The 27,233-nt window shown below is 40.0% G+C and overlaps 1 protein-coding gene and 1 gene segment (V, D, J or C); both read left to right on the forward strand.

Moving 5' to 3' along the window:
• The window catches only part of LOC309490514 (Ig kappa chain V region Mem5-like), a 243,030-nt gene that overhangs the window by 41,408 nt on the left and 174,389 nt on the right, over positions 1 to 27,233 (forward strand).
• On the forward strand, positions 2,824 to 4,950 carry LOC309490525 (uncharacterized protein). Its single transcript, XM_082159744.1, has 4 exons — positions 2,824 to 3,332; positions 3,521 to 3,758; positions 3,866 to 4,122; positions 4,211 to 4,950. Exons 3-4 carry the CDS (start codon positions 3,876 to 3,878, stop codon positions 4,588 to 4,590), a joined length of 627 nt encoding a protein of 208 aa, XP_082015870.1. The 5' UTR covers positions 2,824 to 3,332; positions 3,521 to 3,758; positions 3,866 to 3,875; the 3' UTR covers positions 4,591 to 4,950.

Genomic DNA, 27,233 nt, shown 5'->3' on the forward strand with positions numbered 1-27,233 from the left:
TTTTTTTTTTCACTCATGTGCACTAAATTTCAGAATTACTATAAACAATTCAGGCTCTTAACTACTGGATGGACCACTAGTTATGGCGCAAATTAGTTAAAAATCTCCCAGAATGTAGAGCGAGCACGCATGCGAGACAGAGACTGTGCTCCAAACCAACCGATAGCGTGAGTTATCCCTCTCACGCACGGCAGAGAGGGAAAGTCTTATCCCCCCCCCCCCCCCCCCCCGTTGGAGAAGTCTCATCCCCCACCACCCCCACCCCCACCCCCAAGGTTGTGCCAAGGTTGTGCCAACGGTGTCTTGACAACCACTGGACTACATAATGTACTCGTCACTGCCCTGAAGCGGGAAAATCAGCATTTTAAATTCCAACCTCCTGTTGTTGGGCTCATTGTGTTCTCGTTCATCATCGAGCAAGGATACTTGAGTAGCCTATTAGCCTACCTCAGCTATCAAACACTAATCCCCCTTATACTGTCCGCCATACAGACCCGGCTTTGTTCATTAAATGTTCTGATCTGCCTTTGCTTTTTATATTTTATTTATTACACTTAAAATAAATTTGTATATTCGTTTATTTCTTTTTTTTTTTACAAATGCATGACTTTTGGAAGTGCAATTTGATTATATGCAGTTTTAATAAAGTTGAATTAACGAAACCTTCTGTCATTTTTACTCTTCAAAGTGTAAGCTACACTTGCAGGTGTTGATAGCCCCATTAAATAATATAGATAAACAATAAATGATAAAAAGTATATAATTATCTAACAAAATACACCATATAAAAATATTGTCAGAACGTCGTCTCTCAGTTGCTGAATGTCGCGCAGCAACGTTGCTACAGCCCTGTCACATCTTACAATTCTACGTTGTTACAATGTTGCGAGCACGTAGACAGCGACGTTGCCATAGCAGAAATGCAACGTGCCACAGACGTTGCCACAACGTAAATGTGTTTGCTGGGTAGAGACGGTCTGTTGCTAGCTAATACTGCAGCTAACTTCCGGTCTGCAGCTCGCTGCCGCTTATTAGCTGATATGTGGCGACATTTACCAGGAGTGAGCCAACCTTTAAAACAAAAACCCACAGACGAAAAGGGGGACGAGTTACATAAAGAAAGTTTTGTGAGTAATGGAGGTTTGGAGATAACAGAGTTTCAAGAGGCTGGCTACAATATGATTCTGGCGCTGTCGTGATGAGTTGTTCTGTGTGTCACCAGAATGCTAAAGATAAAAACAGAAACAACTCATTTGTCATCGGAAATAAAACGATGAAACTTGAGAACATTCGTGACCATGAACACAGCAAGTGTCACATTGCCTGCGTGTCTGTGTCCCTGGCTCAGTCGGAGCCTCTACTCTTGAAAACTTCTGTGACAGCGCTAATGGCAATGTCAGAGCAGACCAGCAAGAAGATGAAGCTACTGTTTAGGACTGTACATGCCATCGGCAAGAAGGCCAGGCCACTTTCTGACTTCCAGTGGATGTGCGAGTAAGTGGAAATGTTTTTCCTCCTGTAGCTAGACTAGTGTTTTTGTGCAGACGTGGGCCAGTATTGGTTATTTCTCAGATTTTGTTAAGCTTTGGTTTACCTCAAAATAATTGTGTAAATACAGTAAAGTAATAGGCCTGCTGATGCTGACATTGAGAGCTCCATGCTTTCCTATGGCTCTGTAACATAAGGTTAATGTTTGTCTCCAGATACTGTTTAAACTCTAAAGCAATGTGACACAATTTACTTATCAGACTTTTAGGGCCCTATTTTAACGATCTGAAACGCAAGCGTCAAAGCACAAGTAACTTTGTGGGCGGGTCTCGGCGCTGTTGCTATTTTCCCGGCGGGATAAATGACTCTTGCGCCAGGAGCAAATCTAAAATGGGTTGGACTGAAGTAGCTTCATTATTCATAGGTGTGGTTTGGGCGTAACGTGAAATAAACCAATCAGAGCATCATCTCACATTCCCTTTAAGAGCAGACGCGCTTGTTCTAAAGCGGATTCCTATTATAACGGCGGATTTGCCAGACGCGCGCCAGGAGCGGTTCACAGCCGAGGAGAGCAACGCTCTCATCAGGGACGTTGGGGATGGAGAAACCCACCCAAATTAACTTCGGTTAAAAAGGTGTATGATAATTTGGGTAAATGTGTAAGCTAGATGTATGCTTTTAAAATAAACTATCTATCTATCTATCTATCTATCTATCTATCTATCTATCTATCTATCTATCGTAATAATGTATGATTTGCAAAAATGAAAACTGCTGCTTCTGTGTAGATGAGAGAATCAAAGTGTAGGCGCGTTGTACACATGCTACGTTGATTATGGCTAAGCATGCGCCCTTAAAATAGCATATGAATAACATGCGCAACGCGCCACTGACTTTAAACTATTTTTTCCTGGTTAGTGGCGCAATTGTTTTCTAAACCTGCAAAATAGCATGAGGGAACGTTTGCGCCGGAACACGCCTCCTTTCTTGCGCTGAACCGCCCAGGGAGCGCAAGTTCATTCCCTAGTTTAGCGACGTGCTTCTGTGGAGGGAAAAGCGTGCTTTGCGCGGGTGCAAAATAGGAATAATACATGCGTCGCTGTACAAAGTTAATTGCGCTGGGTGCAAGATAGGGCCCATAGTGTTGACCCTGAAATAAACTAAGGTTAGGAGGCTGTTTACTCAATCAACTACCAGCTATGTTGCACAACATGATTGTAATTATTATTGAATTAATTTGGATGCTTGATTTTTGCAGTTTGGATGAACAAAAAGGATTTGCTATGGGGTCAACATACAGAAATGAAAAGCAGGCCAAAGAATCTATGAAGTGTATGTCAGATTCTGTCACAAGGTCAAGATCGAGTCTAAGTTTGTTGGAATTAATGCAATGGAGAAGGCAGATGCCGCACATATAAGAGTAAAGCCATCAGCGCCATCATGGAGGGAGTGTGTGAAGAGTGGGAGAGCAAGTTGGTCACTCTGGGGACTGATGGAGCTGCTGTTATGACTAGAGCCAAGAGTGGTGTGGTCAGCCGGCTGAAGGGGGACAGGGCCTACATCAGCGGCATCCACTGTATGGCACACCGCCTTGAACTGGCCTTTTCTGATGCCATCTGTTGCAATGTGATGTTTCATATAATAGAAGACCTCCTCAGTGGGCTCTACACATTCTACCACACCAGTTCACTGAACAGGCCAAACCTCGTAAACAGCTTCTAGGCTCTTGGACACACACCACTGGTGCCCACCAGAACTGGCGGGACCCGATGGTTAGGACACCTATTGCGTGCACTGGATCACTTCCTGCGAGGTTACCAGGGGTTGTCCAGCACCTGGAACAGGTATTGGTCTAGATTGCTACTGTATATTATGTACTCCAAAAGTCATCATCAATATGTAATGTCAAGTAAATAACAAGAAGTAATATTACAATTGTTCAATGCTTTATACACTAATAAAACATGTCATTATTCTTTTGTAACAGCAAGTAATTGTCTATTTGTATGTCTTTGTCCTTTATGCATTTTAGACTCAATCTGGTGATGCCCAAAATGTCAGAGTCGTCCAGCAAGCCAAGGCCAGGAAATACTATAGTACTGTGAGGGAGGCTGTTGTTATCCGCTTCTGTGGCTTCCAGCATGACACACTAAACCCACCTGAGCACCTGAGCACCTGTCTGCCTGTCTGCAGAGGTCCACAATCACTATAGCAGAAGCCCACAGCTCCTTGTGCTCAACACAAGCAGTACTTCAGAAGTACAAAACCAAGTATGTTCATTTAAGCTGCAATAAGAAATACTTAAAGAGAATTAAGAGAAATGGTTGCATCAATAAGAGAGGGAGAATGTGAAAGAGTATGAGGCTTTTGTCATCAGGAAAGGGCCCATGATGAAGGCCACAATGGCCAACAGCTATGAGGGAACTTCGCTGACCAGAGGTGACAGCAAGACCCTCGGCCTCGTCGTCTCACAGGACAAAATGCTTGACAGTCTAGTGGAGAGTATGACTGACCGGTTCCAGGATGCCAGTGTAGGGGTCCTGTGTGCAGCCAAGCTGGTCAGCTTCACCAACTGGCCAGAGTCAGGAGATGCAGCAGCAGGATTCTTTATGTTTTATATTACAGGGCAGTCAGGTTAGGTTCAGGTTCATGATCATATTTTTATATTTTGAGAAGTAAAACTGCATGATGCTTGTTGTAATGTTGTATAACATTATTCTAGATTTTGGTGACACTGAACTGGAAACCTTGGTGGACCACTTCAAGCCTGTCCTGGAGGCCTCTGGCATCCATGCTGAAAGAATCCCTGACCAGTGGACAGTCCTGAAGGTGCTGATATACCAAGAGCCCCAGTCCCTGGAGAAGATATCCTGGTGCCATGTCAACAGGAGCCATCAGCATTCCTGCCCTGATTTGCTGGCATTGGTTGACCTAGTTCTGTCCTTCCCTGCCTCCACAGCTGAATGTGAAAGAGGTTTTAGTACCATGAAACAGGTGAAAACCGACTGGCGCTCCAACCTAAAGTCTGATACACACTGTCAGATCTCCTTATGGTCCAGCTGTCCTCTCAGATCAGGGAGTATGATCCAAGCAAAGCTGTGATGCTGTGGCACCAAGACTCTGTCAGGAGTAGGAGGCCAGCATTCATGGACCATGCATAAGGGGTAATTGCGGTAGAGAGTGAGGAGTCGGATGAGGTTTAAGTTCATTAGATTAAGCATCTGATAGTTTTACAAAACCTTCAAATGTAGTGTTATGAGCACTAGTTTCATGCTCACATCTTCCATGTCTTACCATTTGTTGCTCTGTTTTGACTTCTATGTATGATCACATTTTTAATCATATAACTAGCAGTCTCAAATGACATTACTCTGTTCATGTTGTGTGAATGTTATAATGGCAAACGTTTGTAAAATTGAAAGGAATGGTAAAATAAATTAAAAAAATCCTGCTTTAAGGACTTTTCAGTGAATCATTTCTTCGTTCCCCCTCTAGATTCTTCAAGGATCCGGCTGATTACTGGCAGTTTGGTGGAGGGTTTTCTTTTGCTGCTACATTGCACTATCACTTCTGGTACGGATTCATTGATCTTTTGTGATATGTTTTGATTTGACTTAATTTAATAAAAATGTACTTAATTTCATTTAATTAGTGCAATGTATAGTTAGGATTCTGAATTAAAACAGTGTAATGTTCCTCCACAAATATGATCAGATATATACGAAGCCCCCAGGGGTCAGGCGAAAATTGTTGAACAATATAAACCTGCATTGAAAGATATAAGCTAAAGAACAACAGACACAACCCTCTCAGCTCAACACCACCATTTGTTGATTTCTTTGTCTGTTTTAAAGATGAAATCATGACCTTATGATAGTAACCGTAACTGACACATGGAGTAATATTAAAAATAAATCAGTTCCACCTTGGGGCTCTGAAGAACTGCTGGTGAATAAATGGTTGATATTGTAAATTTACATCTGAATACATCAAATATGTGTTTTAGAATGGATAGTGTTGTATACTTTGTTTTCTACCCGACTGTAATTGAACTGTAAAGTGAAAATCTTGTATATTACTTATTTTGTATTCAGTTTTCAGGGTTTTTGCTGAATTTATTTATTCAGGATAGTGCATACGAGAAGTGAAGAGGGAGCGAGAGGCTGGGACTCGAGCACTGCACAAGGCTTCACATTTTATTGAGAATTTAAAAACTTTTTTTACTGTTCATTTTAAATATTAAATGTTGTACTTAATTTAAGGTTTACTGTAATTGAACAAAAACTGTCTTTAAAATATTCCACTTAGATTTCTACTTCTACAGGTTTTTAACATTACATTGAAAACACATTTTCGCTGCAAGTTAAAGTTTGAGATGTTTTTCATCTGTTTTAGAAAGTATTTTTAGACTTTTTTTGTTTTGTTTTCCAAAATAAAACTTGTTTTACAATCTTGAGCATGTGTTAACTCTTTATTAAATGTGTTTGTAATTAAGCCATTGCTGCCAGTCATTTGAAAGTTAACATTGTTTAGTGTACAGTAGGGGTGTGCAAAGCAGCCGGTATTTGTATCTGTATTTGTATTTGTTGAGAGGGGAAAAGTATTTGTATCTGTATTTGTATTTGTTGAGAGGGGAAAAGTATTTGTATCTGTATTTGTATTTGTTGAGAGGGGAAAAGTATTTGTATTTGTATTTGTATTCGAGTAAAATTCAAAATAGGTGTAAAAATCCAGCTTTTTTGCGTTACACTTCTAATTTATGTTATAGTGTAAGTATTCTTTAATTATAGCCTATCCATTATAATAATTATGGATATGCAATATTGGTTGATGTTTTTCCATAAATCCAGCAATGAACATGTAACAAGGAACATCATTGAAAAGAAAATAACATAACAGCCATTACCAACGTTAACGTTACTCTGTCAACAGCCTATTGTCTAAATTACCGAGCTAACAGAGCTACTAGTTGTGTCACGGTACCAAAATTTCAGTATTCGGTACCAATACCAGTGAAAATCCACGGTTCTCGGTACCAATTTCGGTACCAAAGCTTAATTTAGATTAAATTTACAAATATTAAAGCGTATATCACGGTTACAAAGATGGAAACTAGAATTAAAAACACTTTATAATAATATTCCATTTGTTAGATAACATTAGATAAAATGGCCTAACAATAAACAATAGTTAGGCTATTATACTGTCGCAATTATTCTCCTTGGGGTTAATTTAAAAATACATTTTTAAAATCAAAAGTTAACATTATTTATGTTAACATTTATTTAATGCACAATGAATGAAGTGAACAAACATGACCAATCAAGTATTTGTATTAAATAACATTCACAAACATTAATTAATGTTGTAAATATATTGTTCACTCAATGTGTTGATGTTAGATAACGCATTAAGTAACGTTAATGAATGGTATCTTATTGTAGTTACCAAACAGGAGATAAAACGTGTTTTATTTGACTTAGCTGTACTTTTATTTAATCCAAAACTGCATTCATATTTAATTTTAAAAGAGCTTTTTAAACCTGCTAAGAGTTATCCAGCCAAGAATAAGCCTAGAACTGCTTTTCTGACGGACTGATATTAATGACATAATGACGGCTTTTTATTTCATTTCTCATCTCCATAAATATATCTAAAGCTAATTCAGGGGCTAGAAATCAATTAATTCTTTGCTGATACTTCCTCGTCATCATGAAGAGCGCAGTTCGCACCGTTTTCTCCTTTCCACAAGCGCTTGCCCTCCCGTGGCGTCTGTCGTTGCTATGCAGCGCGCCGCTCGCTTCTATTATAAGCGCGCTTGCCGTGCCGCGCGCCTACATTTGAAATCTGCACGCGCAAAAAACGCGCTATGTGAACTACCCCTTATGACAACGTGACATTAGCCTAATCCAAAATATTTCAGCCACCACATCAGCAGCACCGCCGGTCGCCATGTCTCATGAGGAAATGCAGCTTTTTGATATAAAGTTTTTCTTGTTCCCGAATACAAATATTTTTTAAAGTATTTGTTCGAAATAAGTATTCGTAAAAAACACATTATTTGTGCCTTTCCGAATACCGTATTCGGGTTCGGCTCCACCCCTGGTGTACAGTATGTACAGTTAATCACACATTCAGTCAGCATTGTCATGACTCATGTTCCAACTGCAAACTAGTTTGTAATTGAATGTATGATTGTATTCTTCCATGATGAAAGGTAAGACAGTGAAACAATTGACATCACAATATCAACAGTGATTCAATTTGCAAAATGGAAACATAATTCAACATTGGTTCAACCTTGGTCCCTGACGTTGATTAACCAGTGAATCAACGTTTAAATGCCGGCTGGGAGGCTTGCTGTATACTGTGGGATTGCAGGGCTCATCATCTGCAAAACCCACAGTATATGATGAGCCACTCAGTAACAGGGCATAGTTAATGTGTTGCACAATAAATGAAGTTTTATGTAACAAAGTTCGGGAGGAGCACGTTCAGGTAATCAATCAGCTCAAGAGGAAGCCGGTATAAATAAAGCTTTTCCTCACCTTCTGTCTCACGACAAGTTTCTCAGCATCCCTCCACCACCCCATCACCTCACACTCGGCTGGGTCTACCCTAGTATAGGGGGGAGTACTCTGGGTTCGGGCAAAATTCCCCTGGACAGCAAGCCAAATACGCATAAATACTACATTAGATTTCATGTACGTGTGAACTCGTGAATCCATAGAATATTGCTTTTGGGTATTAAATAAATCAAATAGTCATTTAGACCAAATGTCTTCTTTCTTCTATCTTTCGGTCTTCTCGTTCCTGTCTGTCCTCTTTCTCTTTCTCTACGTTCCTCCTCCTCCATTTCCCACCATCGTCTCTCCTCCTTCTCCGTTGCTTCTCGCTCTCTCCCAGATCAGGTCCTCAAACTTGTGTCTTCTTCCTCTCGCTGGCTCTGGTCTCACTGAGGATGAAGAGCCCACAGCAGCATCGGGCCGGATGAGGCAATAAGGGCCGGTGGAGTGATGGAGGGTCTCGTCCACTTCCAGGACTCTGCTGTGGCTCCTCATCCTCAGTGCTCACAATACATCACTCATTTTAATCACTCCATTTACATAGTCATTAACTGTTGCATTAGTAGTGACAAAATCATTATACTTTATATTTCGGTTTAAGGGTTTCCCTTATTTTTTTTTACAAATGTGGGCTACTTTGCCTTGCAGGCTCTGCTCCACCACTGAAACAAGTGATCAGAAATCAAGAATCAAAAACTGAAAATGAAAATGAACTGGAAGACAATACATATATTTTTTAATAATTATTTTCTACAGTATACTTACTCAAAGCCTTTGATTGCTGCATCTAAGGCTGTGTGTGTTCATCGGTCCCTGTAACATCCAAACAAGATTTAATGTTAGATCTGTCATTTATGTGATCAAAAGGCTACTACATCATAGACAAATAAAATCTAAAAAGGATCTTCAGTTATGTAAATCTTTATGTAAATTAATAAAATAAGCATTTATGTGTGTAATGTAAAGTGTTGACAAAAGCTTAGGCCAAATGGATGACATTATAGCACACATTCAACACACACACGGCTATCTGATGTGTTTTCATCTGGAAGATGTATTTTTAAGAGTTTTATCTGTCATACTGTACGTCTGTCAAATGTCCCCTGTCAAATATTAAACACACATTTAGGAAACGTCTATGTTGCATTTGGTTACGAGTGAATCTGCACTTTTTTTAAACAAACGTTTATCAGATGTTTGTACACAGTTAAAGCAATGCTGTCAAGAAAACGATGTTTAACAAATCTTGAGAAGTGTGTGTGCTTAATGAAGCACGACTGGTAGCTATATGAAAATTCAACGTTTTACAGCAACTTAATATAATTAATATATCAATATTTAATATCAATGTCTTCAAATCAATAGTTTCCTCGTCAGTTGTTAAATAAGTGCAATGTAAATATTAATAATGACTGAATCAATAATATGTATGATTCTGTCAATAGACTTCAGAAATGTGTGTATAATAGCTTAGCATTTCTCAACATGAGGAAGTTGTTTGATAATGTGTTTGTGTCTGATCTACAGTCTTCAGGATAATGATTTAAATAGAGAGAGTCACTTTGCATTGTCAGCACATGCTTCAGTGCTCTGAGAGTGTTTATAGTGCTGTGAGTTTAACACTTCATGACTGAGAGCAGAACACAACACAATCTTCATCATCACACAAGACTAAACTACAGCAATGAACACAATCAACATCTTCATCTGGACCATTGCACTGTTTATTCAAGGTTGTTACTTTTTAATATAAATATAATATGCCATTGTTGTTTTGATCATTTTAATATACAAATGTTGTTTTTTTAACAAACTAACTGACTTTCTTTTCTCTTCTTCAGAATCCAGAGGAGTGACTCTGACTCAACCTGAAGTTAAAACTGTCCAACAGAGTCAAACAGCAACAATAGAGTGTAATATAGATGTAGGAATATACGGCGACTACTTAGCCTGGTATCAGCAGAAACCTGGAGAAGCTCCTAAACTCCTGATTTATGGCATAAACAGCCGTTATACTGGAACTCCATCTAGATTCAGTGGCAGTGGAACAGCAAGTACTGGACGAGATTTTACTCTGACCATCAGTGGAGTCCAGACTGAAGATACAGGAGATTATTACTGTCAGAGTTATCACAGTGGTCCAGTGATCACACAGTGATAAAGAGTCGTACAAAAACCTCTGTCAGTCAGACGTCACAGTGACTGCACTGATACAGCTGAGAGAAACTGCAGCTGCTGATGGAGGATCACAAACTACACAATATCAAACCTTTCACAGACTTTATTTATTTATCATGATGTAAGTAAACATGTAATATAATCTTATATCTCTTACTAAACCAGACACAAATGTGGAGAAAATGTGAGTGGAGCTTGTTCCTGTAAAACTTGCCACTACAATGTAATCTAACTGTAGGAAAGTCAATCTCTTTAACTGCACTTCCATCCTTCACCACTAGAGGACAGATCTTTAATATTACTGAGTTCCCTTTCTGTCAGCAAGAGAGTTTCTCTGGGCACTTCAACACTTCCTTTATTTCCAAAGGGTGAACTTCATTTCTAGAAATTAACAGACTTTAAAAGCCTCACACACATTAAAAGCCGAAAAAGTGTCATTCGTGTTCAGAAAAATAACTACAATAATAATAATGAGCTTAGCTTTGTGTTGTGCTTTAACTTTAAACAGAACGAGTACGTCTTTCTTGAAGTGCACATTGTAGATCATAACAGAAATTAGCACAGCCAAAACTGATGAATGATTGAAACCTCTTCCAGCAGCGGTCGGGACGAGTAGAGCGCAGTCTGGACGGTTTAGAAGTTGCAGATGTCCTGATCAGGCCAGTGTGCACATGATGATGGACAGGAGTCATAGTCCCATACTCCATTTCAATGAAGTCCTTCAACTGTGCTCTCAGAGTTACAGTTATATTCATAAAGAGCCTTCGAGTCCCACCAGGTGTAATCCACGTTTAGAGAGTTGGGTCACTCTCACACTCTTTACTGTAGATACAACTGTATATTTATGCCACTTTGACACACTGATCACTCGAATATACAGCTACAAATGATCTCACTAAAAACCCGTCAGTCATGAATGATCACGTCTGATTGCTGATCTCTGATTGGCTGAATCAGATCTGCAGTGGGCTGGTGTATTTACACATCATGATGACTGATTTTATGGACTACATGCACACTTGAGTTTTGTTTATTAACCAATTAGTCTATAAAATGTAGGTGTTTGAAAACCGCCAAACCAATTTTTACCAGCACAATCAAACTCAAAACTGCCCAAATCTGGCAGCACTGGCTTCATGTCATCACTGTTTCCAAATGTCACTGGTTCGTCACTAGGGGGCGATGATCTCTGTGAACCCATGAACCACTGTCTATTTCATTTTACCTGATCTCAGATCAGTTTTTTAAATATTAATGTTTATTGACACATTTTTATAATAAAAAAGGAGTTGTGGTTAAAAGTGTCTAATTGGTCTGATTACCAAGCTCTCCATAAAACAAACAAAACAAGCCACTCGCGTAGCTACGGGTGGGCCTGGGCCCACCCACCTGTCAGTCAGGCCCATCCAGTCAGTGGCCTCACAAGGTAGCCTAGGAAATTATGTTGCGATTATCACAATACCTGACCTATAAAAATAAACCTTAATGTTTCTTGATTCTTGTTTGGTTGTCACGGTGATGAGGAAATGCCCGCGTAGCGCATTTCAGTCAGATTGCGAACAGCCCATCCCCCCTTCACAACGACAAGCACATTTCACAGAAGGACACTGAAGTTTAGCTAAGTTATGTTAAACTAAAATGAAAGAGAGCAACTAGTTCGTGTCAAAAAGACAACGGCCGCCGCAGGAGGAAGATAATGCAGATGTTCAGGAAAATTGACTGAATCGTTGGACTATAACAAAATCATTGCAGTGTTCAACTCAAGGGGGTAACGTTAACGTTAGCACACCGGACGCGTCGCGTCTAGGACAACTCTCACCTGAAAATCCGATAACGTCAGCAATTTTCATTCAAGCAGGTGATTTCTGTAAATTATTATAAAACTAAACGTATATTGCAGCCCAGGGTGAAGTCAGTATATGCATTAACTACAATTTGAGACAAATAAATGTAAATTTAATATAAAACTATGTAAATGGCGCTCTGTGGCGCGGCAGGATTGAACAAGGTCCTGAGCCGTTGGTGGGCGCCGCGGACAGACGCCGCCGATGTGTGTACACCTATTTTTTGTGTACACTCATAGAGAATAATGTGTTCGAATTTAAAAGACGTGGCGCTGCGCGTCCGGTGTGTGACCTCCTAAGCCCCGTCGTCTCCTGTTATAAGCTAGTCATCAAAAGTAAGCCAATCTACGTTTACTATGTAGTTGCCTAGTAAATGTTGTTTATTTAACGTGGTTTATGTGGCCGCTGAGCCAGACTATGACCAAGCATTGTTTTTACACACTGTCCACTACTGTCCTGCTGATTTGACGATGGTGTTGTTTTGCATCTGTCAGATGCGCGTGTGTGTGTGGTGTGGCCACGCGCAGTGAAATGCTGTTCTTATCGTTATGTTCTTTCTTAACACTGCTTATGATGACAGAGCTTGTGCTCTGATTAAACTGGTGTATTCAAGCAGGTGTAGTTGTGTTGGCCTATTTATTTTGATAACAGATGCATTTTAGGCTGTGCCCACCTGATTTTCTCTGGGCCCACCCACATTGTGTTTCCTGGCTACGCTACTGAAACAAGCCCTTCAATTTAATAAACTAACACATATTATAAAGACATTTCATATTTACTGGTATTAGATGATTTGGTAATTGCATTGAATAGATTAGACTTTAAATTAAAACATTTGCATTTGGTGTGTAAAAGGTGTTTTTATGCTGAGTTTCCGCTGTTCTGACCAGCGTGTGGCGTTTCCAGAGCTTCAATACAGTGAATCATTATGCAAATCAATCGGTTCAATGGTTTCTAAAAGCTTTGTTTCTCCATCACTAGAGCAACATGATTCTGGTTCACTCTTGAGTTGATAACAGCAGGACAGAGAGCAAACTTTGCCTGGCCCACCTCCACTTCTGGCTGGGTCCCCGGCCCAAAACTGGCCCAACACACTGAACATGGACACACAGAGCTTCCTCTGGCCCAGATGTGGCCCACACCCTGTAAAGTGACTCTTATTGACTGATATGGCCCAGGTCTGGCCCAGGCACTGTAAGACAGATCTGGCTGAGAGTCGGCTGGGCAGAAACTGGCAGTGAAACACAAACTCAACCAAGAGTTTTTATTATAAAATTAACAAATACACTTTAATATAAACATGTATGAACAATGAACAAATACACTATGATATTAACATTTATTAACAACACACTGATTCTTTATTTGTGATCATGTATTAGTTATGATTTTCATAACATTTTCATATATATTTACACCATTGTCTATAAATGTAATGATTATGTAACAATTTTTGGTGATGTTTTTTATGATATTTTTATATTCTAAACTTTTTAATCTCCTATAAATGATCAGTTTGTCTGCGCTGCTTCACTAAAGCAGAAGTGAAAGTGTTCCAGTCCAGATCATGTAACCAATCAAAGAGTGAGACTGAAAAGCCCATTTGCATTGTCAGGGTGGAGTGATTGTGATCCTCTCAGAATAGAGCAGCTCTGTCTCCAGAGACCATGTTCAAACCCCAAGAGCTTTATTTGACATTTACTGCTACATCAACCTTCTGAAAAGCACCTGCATCTTCATCTGTTAGTTGAATGATGTTGTCAGACACAAAGTGAACTTGTTGAGAAGCTTTATTGAATGTTGCAGCAAACACAGCAGATTGAAAGATCACACACACACACACACACACACACACACACACACACACACACACACACACACACACACACACACACACACACACACACACACACACACACTCTTTCAGTATTGAGTTGTAAATCACTACAGCTGCAGCACTAGACTCATGTGAATCCTGCCTGACACAGGACACTCAGATACGGCTCATCTTCAGGAGAGAAACATCAGCACTCAGAGCTCTTGTGGAACGAGACCTCATGAGGAGCTCCATCATGTGTTACTCTGCAGACGTACAGCTCTCCCTCTTCCCAGCGTGCTTTGCTGAGGGTCAGGACGCTACTGCGGCTGTAGCGGCCGTCCTGCTGGCTCTCTGCGCTGGTCAGAACCCCCTCGGTGACCTCTGACCCGTCCAGTGTCCAGCTCACCAGCGCCCCCTGTGGAGAGTAAGAGCTGAGCAGGCAGAGCAGTGCGGCTGAGTCTCCAGAGATCTGCAGAGAAGAGGGCGGCAGCAGAGACACTGAGGGCTTCACTGTGGGACCAGCTGCAGGAGACAAACACAACACATTCACACACACACACACACACACACACACACACACACACACACACACACACACACACACACACACACACACACACACACACACACACACACGGTTTTAGATTCAATCATTATAAAACAATATCAGTAACACTTTATTCAAATCTTTCATAAATATTGCATTATAAAAGTATTTTTAATGCATTAATTATGCACTGCTATATACATTAAAATGCATGTATGATCTAATCAATAAGTGTAACAGCAGTTATAACACATATTATCTATTATCAGGCCGATCTGACTGCTTTAATTCCAGCAATTATTCACTCTGAACATAAATATCTTAAATTTTGAGATATTCACCTGAACTGAAAATGTAACTCAATTTCAAACAGAGTTAAAACACAATTGAATCACACAGAATGAACAAAACACTGAATTATAAGCACAACATGAGCAAAAGAGATTCAGTATCATTGACTGAACTACAGAAAGCAGCAACATTTACATTCTGATGTCAAATCTCTTTTTTCCATGTATGATTTCTACAATAAAAGATGAACTAAATATGAACTCAGTGTAGAAATAATGAAGGAAAAACAAACCTGTAATAAACTGAATAAACTCATAGTGAGACACAGTGTGGAAATATGTTTAGAATTCCTTTTTTTAAAAAGGAATAATGCTATTCTTATATTAATATCAATGTTTTAGATTAAATAATTATACAAAGATATCAGTAACACTTTAATTAAAGCCTTTATACATATTGCATTATAAAAGTATTTTTAATGCATTAATTATATATTGTTTTACACATTATGATGCATGTATGATCTCATCAATAATTGTAACCAAGGTTTTAACACATTATAATATTATCTATTCATTGTTACACCTCCAAAAAATTATAATACTTTAAAACTCATGACAAACAACCAATTTCAGATGTAACAAGGAATTTGCAAATAGTATAATGCATTTTAACTTTAGCTACTATTAGTTTAGTTATTTACTTTAGTTATACTTTTTCAAAGATGTAAGGCATTATAATCTACATTATTGATACCTTTATAATGCACATTATAAAGGCTTCAAGTAAGGTGTTACAACAATATTTAATAATCATTATTAATAATAAATGTTGTTCTTGTTTCCACTGTAAAACACTTTCTGAAATCTAAATTGTATTTTTTTATTAGGTGATTAAATAGACAGACTTACCGATCACCAGTTTAGTTCCTCCACCGAATGTGTACCACAGTGATACAATCTAATGAAACGCTCGTACAAAAACCTCTATTCCACTCGAGTGAACACACACTCCAGCAGAGAGAGAGAAACAACACTTCAACACACTGATATTAGAAGATCCTCAGCTCTTCTCAACACTCACTCATTCAGATTTGACTAAATGCTTTCTGATATAACACTGTTTAAAGAAATATATTTGATGAGCTGTGACCTCTGAGGTGACCTTTGACCTCTTTGATCATGGATGATGTTGTGGAGTTTCTCATAATGATGCTTCTGTTCTTCATATGCAGATCAATCATCATGATTCACAGAAAAACCTGCAGCTTCAAATAAATGAATCAATAATTCTGAACATTTCAGATGCACATTGTTTAATATATAATGACCTGATTATGAGTCCTGATGAACTTCATGCATGTGGAAAATGTGGGAAAAAATAGACATCATGATAATATTTCCCAGAGAGCATGTCAACATTGATTCAACTTTATTACTCTAAATATAGTAAAACTGATTTATTTAGTTCTTGATTTCTCATTGTTAACATGCTTTTAAAGGTGTAGCACAGAACTGAACTCAGAGAAACTGCTGCGTATGACATATGTTTAAAATGATCTACATTCATGATTCTCCAGACAAAACCTAGTGTCTTATCAGCCTGACAAACATAAACACAAATATTTCACAATTAATAAATATGTGCAATTAATCACTAAATGGTTCAATAACATTATTCTGAAAGTAAAATCTTCTATGTAGAGTTTATGAGTTTGTCAGCACAAGCTGTTGTAAATCCTGCCCACTTCTTTGTAGAGTTCTCAACGGGTCGGGTCGGCCCGACAAACCCGACGGGACCCGCGGGTTCGGGCCGGGTTCGGGCCGAAAATATAAGCAAATGACTCGGGTCGGGTCGGACCTCGGGCTTAATTTATTCCGCTCAGTAAAAAACAAAAAACAAAAAAAAACATTTATTAATCATCGCTGCTGTTCACCGTAAAGAAAGTCTGGCTGCTGCGTGCAACGTGCAACGTGCATCGCGGCTCGCGGCTCGCGGGGTCAGACCACCTGACGCCGCTGCGTGCACGCCTTTAGCCTGGACGAAGAAGATGGAGTTGCCGTTGGTAAAAAGTAAACTTGCCGCAGGTGAATTCACCGTCGCCAGTCGAGGAGTGGGAAAATCAGAGGTCTGGAAAGTGTTTGGAGTGGTGCTGGATTCTGATGGAAATTCAACAGGTTATGTGCAATGCTCAAAATGCAAGGTGCTGATGAAATATGACAGCAAAAAAACAGGGTCGTCTAGCCTGAGCCGCCATACATTAAACTGTGGGCATGATTCGACCACCACCACGACGCAGCAGCAGCAATCAATGACGAAGTTCCTTGCCAAAAAATGTCCCCCTTAAAACAAAACAGGCAGTAACAGAAAAATGTGTTTACATGTGCGCCAAGGACATTAGGCCATTTTATTTTGTTCAAGGAGACGGCTTCTTAGAACTTGCACAGGAACTCATAAATGTTGGTGCAACACATGGCAGAGTTGCTGCAAGCTCTGTCCTCCCATCTCCCAACACAGTAGCAACACACTGTCGAAATTTGGCAGAGGAAAAAAGAGAAGACCTTGCGAAGCAGGTGAAAGAGATCCTGAACAAAGGAGGAAAAGTGGGAATGTCTACAGATATGTGGACAGACGATTTCAGAAAGATTCACTATCTGTCAATAACGTGCCACTATATTACAGAAGATTTTGAATTGATCGGAAAGAATCTGACCACGGCAATGTTTCCCGTGGATGAGAAAAAAACGGGCGATAACATCAAGAGGGAGCTGGTCAAGCTCTTGGTCACCAAGTTCGGGTTCGACCCACTGTCTTTAAAAGACATTGTTTGGGTTACAGACCAGGGAGCAAATGTAATTAATGCTCTCAGGTCATACACGAGACTTGACTGCATGGACCACGTCCTCAACACTGTCCTTCGCCATGGACTTGATAATGACGCACTGATGCAGGTGGCCCCTGACTTCGCTGAAACAGTGACAGCATCAAAGGCGCTTGTCAGGTAAATCAGAATCAGAATCAGAATCAGAAAGAGCTTTATTGCCAAGTATGCTTGCGCATACGAGGAATTTGTCTTGGTGACAGTAGCTTCCAGTACACATACAATATAAAGTGACAAGACAAGTAACATAGGTATAAATAAAAAATAGAAAAAATAAAAATAAAATAAAAATAAAAAGATTATAAATTATAAATATATATAAAGTTATAAGGTGCTATAATGAAATGTCTGAGGGAAGTATTGCACATGTTTGTTCCACAGTAGCGGAACATTTAAGTGTTCATGAGGTAGATGGCCTGGGGAAAGAAACTTTTCCTGTGTCTGGTTGTTTTTGTGCTCGGTGCTCTGTAGCGTCGACCAGACGGTAACAGTTCAAACAGAAAGTGTGCTGGGTGTGACGGGTCCAGAGTGATTTTGCGAGCCCTTTTACTCACTCTGGATGAGTGCAGTACTTTGAGTGTGGGAAGGGTAGTGCCAGTGATTCGCTCAGCAGTCCGAACTATCCGCTGTAGTCTACGGAGGTCGGTTTTGGTAGCAGAGCCGAACCAGACGGTGATGGAAGTGCAGAGGATGGACTGGATGACAGCTGAGTAGAACTGTACGAGCAGCTCCTGTGGCAGGTTGAATTTCCTCAGCTGACGCAGGAAGTACAGTCTCTATCAGGAAGTACAGTCTCTGTAGTAGGTAAGTACAGCCTAAAGTAGTAGGCTACGGTAGAAATGTTTTACTCTTATAATATTATTAGTATCCTATTAATCTATAACCTAAATCTATATATATATATATATATATATATATATATATATATTTTTTTTAAACCTGTACTATGGACCTTCCATTTTGAGTCCTGAATAAAATTATTATTATTATTATTTATTATTATTATTATTATTATTATTATTATTATTATAAGTCGCTCTGGAGTCGCATCAGTCAAAAAACGCGTCATGGAGAGAAAAAAAAAACATATATAAGACAGTCATATATAATAATATAATATAATAGGTAATATAATCTGAGTCTTTAGTTTGTGTTTGATGATTATCACTAGGCTACTCATTTGTGTAACAGCAGCACGCTCTCTTATTGTCTCTACAGATATGTAAAGCAGTCGGGAATGACAGCGCAGCTCTCAAAGACCATCCTGCAGATGGTAGATACACGCTTCAGCACTGTGTATTTGACCCTTAAATCCATCAGTGACGTTTACGCGGAGCTGCAGGACAAACTGGAAGCGCGTGGAGAGAATGACAGGATTGAAAAAATAACCCCCGACACTTTGGGCATGATGGTGTCATTTTTGAAGCCCTTTTATGATGCTCAGCGTGAACTGGAGGGGGACAAATATCCCACACTGCATCTTGCGCTGCTATGGGTAGAGCGACTCCGACACCACTGCCAGCAAAATGCCAATGATACTGCCCAGCTGGCGGCTGTGCGTCAACGCCATGCGCACTGGTTGCAGGAAAAAATGGCCAAGTCTGTCACTGATCTCCACAAAGCTGCAACATTCCTGTGGCCGAAATTTAATCAGTTGCGGATGCTGCCCACTGACCAAAGGGAAAATGTGCAACAATATGTCAAGTCCCGCCTGTCAGCTGCGCAGCAACCGGTACCCGAGGGCCCAGGTGAAGCGAGCCAGGAGACGAGTGCTTCGTTGTCGGCAGCAGCACCGGCACCCGCCGCAAAGAAAACACAGCGCTTTGATGAATGGGAAAATGTATTCGGGGTCGGGGAGACCGAATCAGAAGAGGATGAGGTTGACAGTTACGTCCGCCAAAGGCCAACAATGACCGACGATCAGGACCTGCTGGGCTGGTGGAAGACCAACAGCAGCGTGTATCCCAAACTGTCTCAGTTGGCACGGCAGGTGCTCTGTGTGCCGGCCAGCAGCAGCAGCAGTGAGAGGGTATTCAGTGCGGCTGGCCGTACCATTGAAGAGAGGAGAACACGCCTCAGTCCATCCACTGTGGACGCACTACTGTTCCTCCACGATGCCTTATAAGCATACGATTATTGTGGCGAGGGGGGCGTGGTTTTGCGAAGTCTGTAGCAGGAGAGAAAGGAGGGGGCCGATCGGTGAGTAAGTAGGTCAAGTGCAAAATGATGAACCCCTGTCTTCTTCCTTCCCGGGTTTCGGCACCAGTGTAACGAGGTTCAAAGTTGTATTGGCAAGGCAGGAAGAAGACAGGGGTTCATCATTTTGCACTTGACCTACTTACTCACCGATCGGCCCCCTCCTTTCTCTCCTGCTACAGACTTCGCAAAACCACGCCCCCCTCGCCACAATTATGTTTCAAAACTCTTAAAAAATTGTGTGGTGTGAAACGTAGCCTGCCCGCTGGCTGGGTACATGTTTGAGTTCTTTTTATTTATTATTGTGTGAAGATTTTATTTAAGGCATATTTATATAGCCTATTTATATATTTAAAGTTTATTGTTTCAGTTGTTTGCATTGTTTGTATTGTTAAAAGGCGTGAATATTAAAGGTTGATTTGAATTCCCGTCTGCTGGTCATGATAATACGTGTATGAAAAAAATAAAATAAAAAATAGCCGCGGGCGGGTATAGATATATACACTAGACGTCGCCTTGGCTACTGCGGTTCATTGGAACGAAACCGTAGCCAAGGCAACGTCTAGTGTATATATCTATACCCCCCGCACCCTCAGATCATTTGGATGTGGTTGTGTTATAAGAGGTAAAAACGATATAAATACTGGTCGTTTTCTCACACAAACCGCTCGTTTCGTGTCTTAGGCCATCAATGTGTACTTACGATGGGGAATTGTTTAGTTTGGACGATGGGGAATTGTTTTAATTTGGACTTTGTGCATGCTCTTTGAGACAGTGACCATAGACCTGCATTATATGACTGACAGACAAGAACGGTTTGACCTAAAAATATCAAAATTGAAACTACTGCGGAAACAAAGACACCTACATCTTGGATGCCCTTGAGGTAAGCTAAAACATACCAACATTTATTTTCAAAGTGAACTATCCCTTTAAGTTTAGAACTTACTGAACGTCGCAGTAGCAGTTGAAAATGTTGGGTTGTGCAGTGCATTGTTCTACTTGTCAAATAGCTTAAAAAAAAAAAAAAAAAAAGTATTGTACTGCAGAATCAAAACAGTATTTCCTACAGTAATTTCTGCAGAATAGGCTACTGCACCTCAACACAGTTGTAGTACTGCTGTAAGTGCAATAATTTGGATACGAAAAAGCAGCATTCATAACAAATACTACTAGTGTTACCACTGTATACTTAGGCTACTGCAAGTAGCTGCTTTTAGGCTATTTTTTTCAGTCACAGATCAGCAGGGAAAGCATATCTGTCTTATAACCCCAATCGGATACCAGGCTATCCGTGGATCTGATACTGCTTTGCATTCAGAAGGACTTAGATTAATCTCCACAATACACCAACATCAGTAATATAATTTTTTAAATATTCATAATATTCCCTGTGTAAATCCCAACAACAATGGCCGAATTGAAGTATGGATTTTAATATCACCTGGGCATTGAGCACATTTGTTTAAGATACAAGGAGCATTTATTTACAATCAGACAGCATAGTTCACAAGGGTTCCCTTATTTACACACACTAATACTTGGCTGAATATGGATATTTTCAATAAAGACACAAAGACGTAGCAAACTTGAGAAAACTTTATTGTCATGCAGTAAAAAAATAAAATAAAAACTTAACTTCTAAATACAATGTGTGTGTATGTGAGTGAGAGCGTGTGTGAGTGAGTGAGAGTGAGAGAGTGAGTGTGTGTGAGTGAGAGTGTGAGTGAGTGAGTGAGTGAAGGAGTGAGAGAGTGTGAGTGAGTGAGTGAGAGAGTGTGAGTGAGAGTGAGTGAGTGAGAGTGCGTGCTATGCTTAAGATGTCTGACCGGCAATGGGACCTACTTTGCAAACTGAAATCCTGTAAAAATAGGAAGTTATAGTCTACAACAGAACTTCTATACTTCCATAAAAAGTGCAAAACTGTACAGGAAACTCTGTTCTTGAAGCAGTGTTTTGAAAGCCCACATAATATTTCTAACAAGTAAAGACTATGATGTTTCTAGTGAATAAATGACAAACTGTCTTCATTTTAATCAAAAAGAAACTACACAACTATTCTCTTAAAGGTTTAGACATAGGAATGAACAATGCTTCAAGACCTCAAGACCTAAGATATCGGAAATGCAATGGGACCTACTTTGCAAACTGTACATCCTGTACCAAGTACCTTCCATAGCCTGTGTGTCTAAGCACCAAGCACGCCTTCATCCAATTGTTTTTGGAAGAAAACAAATGTGCTAGTCGTAGCACAAGGCCACTGCCACGGCCTGCCACCTTGTAGATTTTGCCTATGCTAATATGCACCGGATTACTTTCAATTTCAAGATCCTCAGCCACGCTATCATTAATGCTGATCATTGGATGAAAAGGCCTCGAAAGATCTCGAAACAATTTAGATACCCTATTAAATGATTCCAGCATGGTCATGTCCATTCTAAGGGTAATCCCAATGATCTTCTGCAAAATCTCCGGAGGGAGGCATGGCTGGTGCTGGTCCCGGTCCCGGTCCCGGTCCCTTTCCGTTGCAGCAGGTGTGACCACTGGTCCTTCAGTGTTGCTGAGAGATGGAGAGAGTTTAGCATATTGGCCTACATCTTCAAATGTAGGTAAATCACAAACTAAGGATACAATGTGATACCTTTCAACAGTAAATGTCTGCAACACTTGCGCACACCACCACCTTCTGATAGTTGGCATGTCCGCCTAAAAAGTATTGTGGTCAGCAACTTGCAAATATGAATATTGAATGACTGAACATATAATATTTAATATTATACATCTGATTAAGATTTTAAGATAAAAAACCCACCTCACTGAAGTCGAATGGTTTTTGGAGGGTAGCATACATAGCATACTGAAATTAAGATTAAAAAAAGTTACTAATTCAGAAGAAGTCAATACAAGACGTTACAGAAAACATTAGGCTAGAACTCACCATCAGCATGAACACCCCACAATTATTCCTGAGATGCTGATGAGATGCACCCTAGAAAAATCATAACAGAGCATGGTAAATGATGATGATCCGTACATATTTGCATTCACTCTCCAAATCAAATTGCATACAAGTTCTTTCTTTCTTTCACAATATGCTTTAATAGGTAATACATTTTTTTAACAGCAACTACGGTCAGCAAGTGTCACATAGGAACACATGATTGTCTATGCTGCTATACTAATTGTAATGCATTAGGGCTCCATCCACACATGCCACTGTTTTACCTCATAGTCTGACAAGAAAAGGATGTTCCACTCTTCACTGGACACCATATGTGTGAGGTTACTGAAAATAATTTTGAAGAAATATTAGTTGCAATTCACCTCTTTCAAATGGTACATTGAGCCCTAATAAGGAATTGCCAATACTCTGCCTTGACTACACATACCCACCTTGAGAGCACAGCTTATAAGTGTACTAAATAAGGTCTACACTATACCTGTACTAGTAACTGGCCTAGGAGTAACAGCAATTCCTAATAGAGACTTAGGAACATATGGAACGAATGAACAGGTAAAACAATTTATCTGAAAAAAAGGAAGTTATAGTCTAAAACAGAACTACTATACTTCCATAAAAATAAAAAAAACACTCTGTTCTTGAAGCAGTGTTTTGAAAGCCCACATAATATTTCTAACAAATAGACTATGATGTTTCCAGTGAATAAATGACCAACTGTCTTAATTTTAATCAAAAAGAAACTACACAACTATTCTCTTAAAGGTTTAGACATAGGAATGAACAATGCTTCAAGACCCTCCGAGTTTTCCATGAACATAAAGAACCAGCAATCAGATTTCTAGGAAAAACCTGAAGGCATCTAGGTAGCAGCCATCTCCAAAGCCACTAGGATCCCTGGAGTCAAAAAAGTGCATAGTCCTCTGTCTTGGTTTGAGAACCTGTTAAAAGTTTCATTTCATGGAATAGCAAGACATGGGTTGGTTAAGGACCCAATTCCAACCATAAAGCACTTTACAGCTGATGTTTCTCACTCAGCCATTATCTACCTCCTGAGCTTATCACACCCATATCATAGATGTTTTATTTGTCGAGTAGACTGAGCTCTTGACTTACCCTAGGCAAGGCAACTGATGAAAGAAATATGCTTTAAATATATTATATTAACATTTTCTATATTTTGTGGCCATTTAATTTTTAGAATAAACATAAAGAATCATTTTGCATTCTTCAGAATCAATTCCCAGCCCCGGTGCCGATGACAATGTTGCGATGTACTGCATCATATACAAAGGATGATGGTTGTTTAAAAGAGTATAGTATTTCAAAGAACAGTATGCCAAGGTGAGATTACTCACACACAAAGTCCAGTGTCCTGGCTGCCAGGCCGGGAGAAGCACAACATCCTTGGATGCAAAGTCACACTGGAGAAAACAAAAACTTTTCAAAGAGGAACTTGAAGGATATGAGGTAAATACAAATAGGTAGATAGACAAGGTAGATAAAAATGATTTTACATCACTACTCACAATCATGGAATCAGCAGGGCAAGCTGATAATGGAGGAAGCCACGTCACTACCACATAAGCATCCACAGCAATGGTTGCTATGCCCTTTAATTAAAAAAAATTGACTGCCTACACAACATCTAATTCAACTGTTAAAAACACAAAATCAGAGGGCAAGGTTGTTTCGTAAAATTAATAAACCACTGACTTACATGTGCATTTGCAGTGTTTGCGACAATGTTGAGACAGTAATTTGCAATCTAAAAGGAAACAATAAGATTATTCATACTGTAAGTTCACAAGTAAATACAGATCATAGGAAAGACACTAAGTTTATACTTACTGTTGCTTCTACATCTCTTTCTAGGCCAAGTGTCCAAAAGTCTGACCTTTTGAGGATCGGGGAGTTGGCTAGGACAATTGGCTCATGTGGGTTGCCATTAATGTCCAACACATAGTCTAGCTATGGGGAAATATGCATAAAATGATATACATGCATGCATGATTGAAGACGCTGATTGAGAAATACTACTATTACACCTTACTGCTTGAGAGAGTCTTGCATGTGGTGTTTGTTTCCAATTTGCAACTGTGGAGTCAAGATTAGTGGGGTGAACAGCTGAAGAGAGACAAAAAAATAGAATGTATTATTGGAAACATATATACTGTATGTACTGTATACAATCACTAGTGAAAACAGCTTGAAAATGTCTCTTACGCTGACATTGTGGTGGGAAATTTGGGTCTAATTCTGTTGTCTGTGAAGTGTCCATGACAACATGTGTGTCTGGGAGAAGATCACATTCTCTTGTCTGAGAAGAGGGCAAGAGACAGAATTCTGCCTGTCCATACTCATTGAGAGTCAGTGGAATGTCAGGGCTCACAAGCTTCCTTAACTCCTCCATGACTGTCTTGTTTTTCCGTTGATTGTAGTGATGAATGATATTTTGCATCGTGAAGACATGTGCAGAAGGAGAGAGCATATTCATGAAGTAATTGTTTTTCTTCATGATGGAGAAGAGCTGTTCAGCTACTTGGCTGTTTATTCTTCCGGCAAGCTCTGGTACCAGCCCTAACCTCCGGAGGATATCTCTTTGGTCTTTCGTGTTTCTCTCGTGGAAGGTATCATAGAGACAATAGTGTTCTTCCGACCCAGTCAAAGGATGGCCATTCGGGTCCGGGAAAGTTTTCTTGGTTTTGAGCCAGGGTAAACTGACTGTGCCACCTTTGGATGCCCACTGCAGGTTTTCAGGGCTGGGGTCCAGCAGTCGACCCTCATGAGGCCTGAAAGGAACCACCTCAGGTTCTCTCAGGTTAGCATGTACTGCAAGCCCTCGGGCAAAATCGTAGATGCTTACAGTATATTTGGCATATGTTTCCACGAGAGCAACAAGTCTGTGAAGTCTCGCGGACTTTCTGCCCTAATGTTACATTTTAAAGAAACAACTTGTCCACAGGGGCACATGACAACAGCCCAACCACCTGTGGTAGAAAGAAAGTACTCAATGATGTCCAACTACATTACCAGTAGACAGTCCAAAAGATTAACACTGTTGTGATAAACACTTGTGTTGAACCAGTTATTTTAACTTACCAGATGCACCCCAAACCTTCTGAAAGACTTTATCGTACTTGCTTCTAGTGGCCATCTCTTCTCTTAGACGCAAGATTAATTCCATTTTTGAGCCCCTGGAATCAATGCCGCACTCCTTACAGAGTTTGCGGATGGCATGGACCTGTAATGTATTTTTAAAAAATAAGGTGTAATTGCCAACTGCTGTATTGTTTGAACAGAATAAAAAAAAAGAGACACAAGACGTTTGTCACATGCATAGTGTGCTGTGTGTATGTTGGAGGGCAGGTGTGTTTATAGGAGGGGGTTATGGTTGCTGGTGATTGGTGACTGGGGAGGTGAAGCAGTGTGCTGGTGTGTGTGAGGGGGGAGGGTGTGAGGTCTTATAATGGCAGGGGATATAGGGTAGTGAGGGTAGAGGAATATTATGCGTGGAGAGATGTAAGACAGGTCCATGAAATAGAGGGGGAAAAAAGTGTTGCAAGTCAGGTGTGTGTGTGCGCGTGTGTGTGTAGTGCAATGTGTTTGGATGTGTTCATAAGTGCTGAAGAGTGAATGTGTGCAAAGTCAGTATAGTATGAGTTTAAGGTTCAGATCATGTTCAGGAAATGCAGATAAGCTCACCTTCAAATTGGATATTTCGTCCAGTAACCGGTCCTCCGTTATGTCCATCTCCCTGCATTCATTTGGCTGCATGGACATGTGGACCTTCTCATGCTCTGTATTGAGAACCATGTTCGACTTGCGAGTATGAGAACCAATCCAAGGGGCCCAGTGGTTGTATGTGGGTTGAACTTGGAAAGGATTTTGCCTGTCACCTGAAAGAAAACAGTCTGTACTTAGGGTTTGTAAGGGCAGTAGATAGACAGGGACAGAGTGTAGTGGAGAATTGTATTTCAGTGGGTAACATGGCAATTATTTAAGATTAAAGTCACTTACTTGGAACAAAAGCCCTTGCGATTCTCTCTAGACATACAGAGTCCCAGAAGTCATCAATATCCACCTTTCCATCAAAACCATCAGGTGGATTCTCTAGTTCACTGACTACAAGTTATAAGAAATATTAATATAGTTGACAAAAAATGGGGGTGGCATTTTCTAGAATAAAACCTGGACTGTACCTGCCATGCTAAAAACACAGTTCTTGTGGAGATCCATGACGACAATAGGTGGGTGATGTCCACAGCGAACACAGGCAAAATCATAATTATGATCTGTTAACGCTTCAAAATGAAGGTACCCATGTATCAGAGTGTTTTTGTTGGGATATTTTTGTCCTGAGGTCAGCTCACGTTTCAATAGCTCGACCTAGAGCTGTGTGTGTCTGGAATAAGAGATTTTCAATAACAAATTATATGAAATGCACATGTACGCAATATCAAA

Source organism: Leuciscus leuciscus (assembly GCF_965113295.1).
Source record: "Leuciscus leuciscus genome assembly, chromosome: 25".
In the NCBI taxonomy this organism is placed as follows: Eukaryota; Metazoa; Chordata; class Actinopteri; order Cypriniformes; family Leuciscidae; genus Leuciscus; species Leuciscus leuciscus.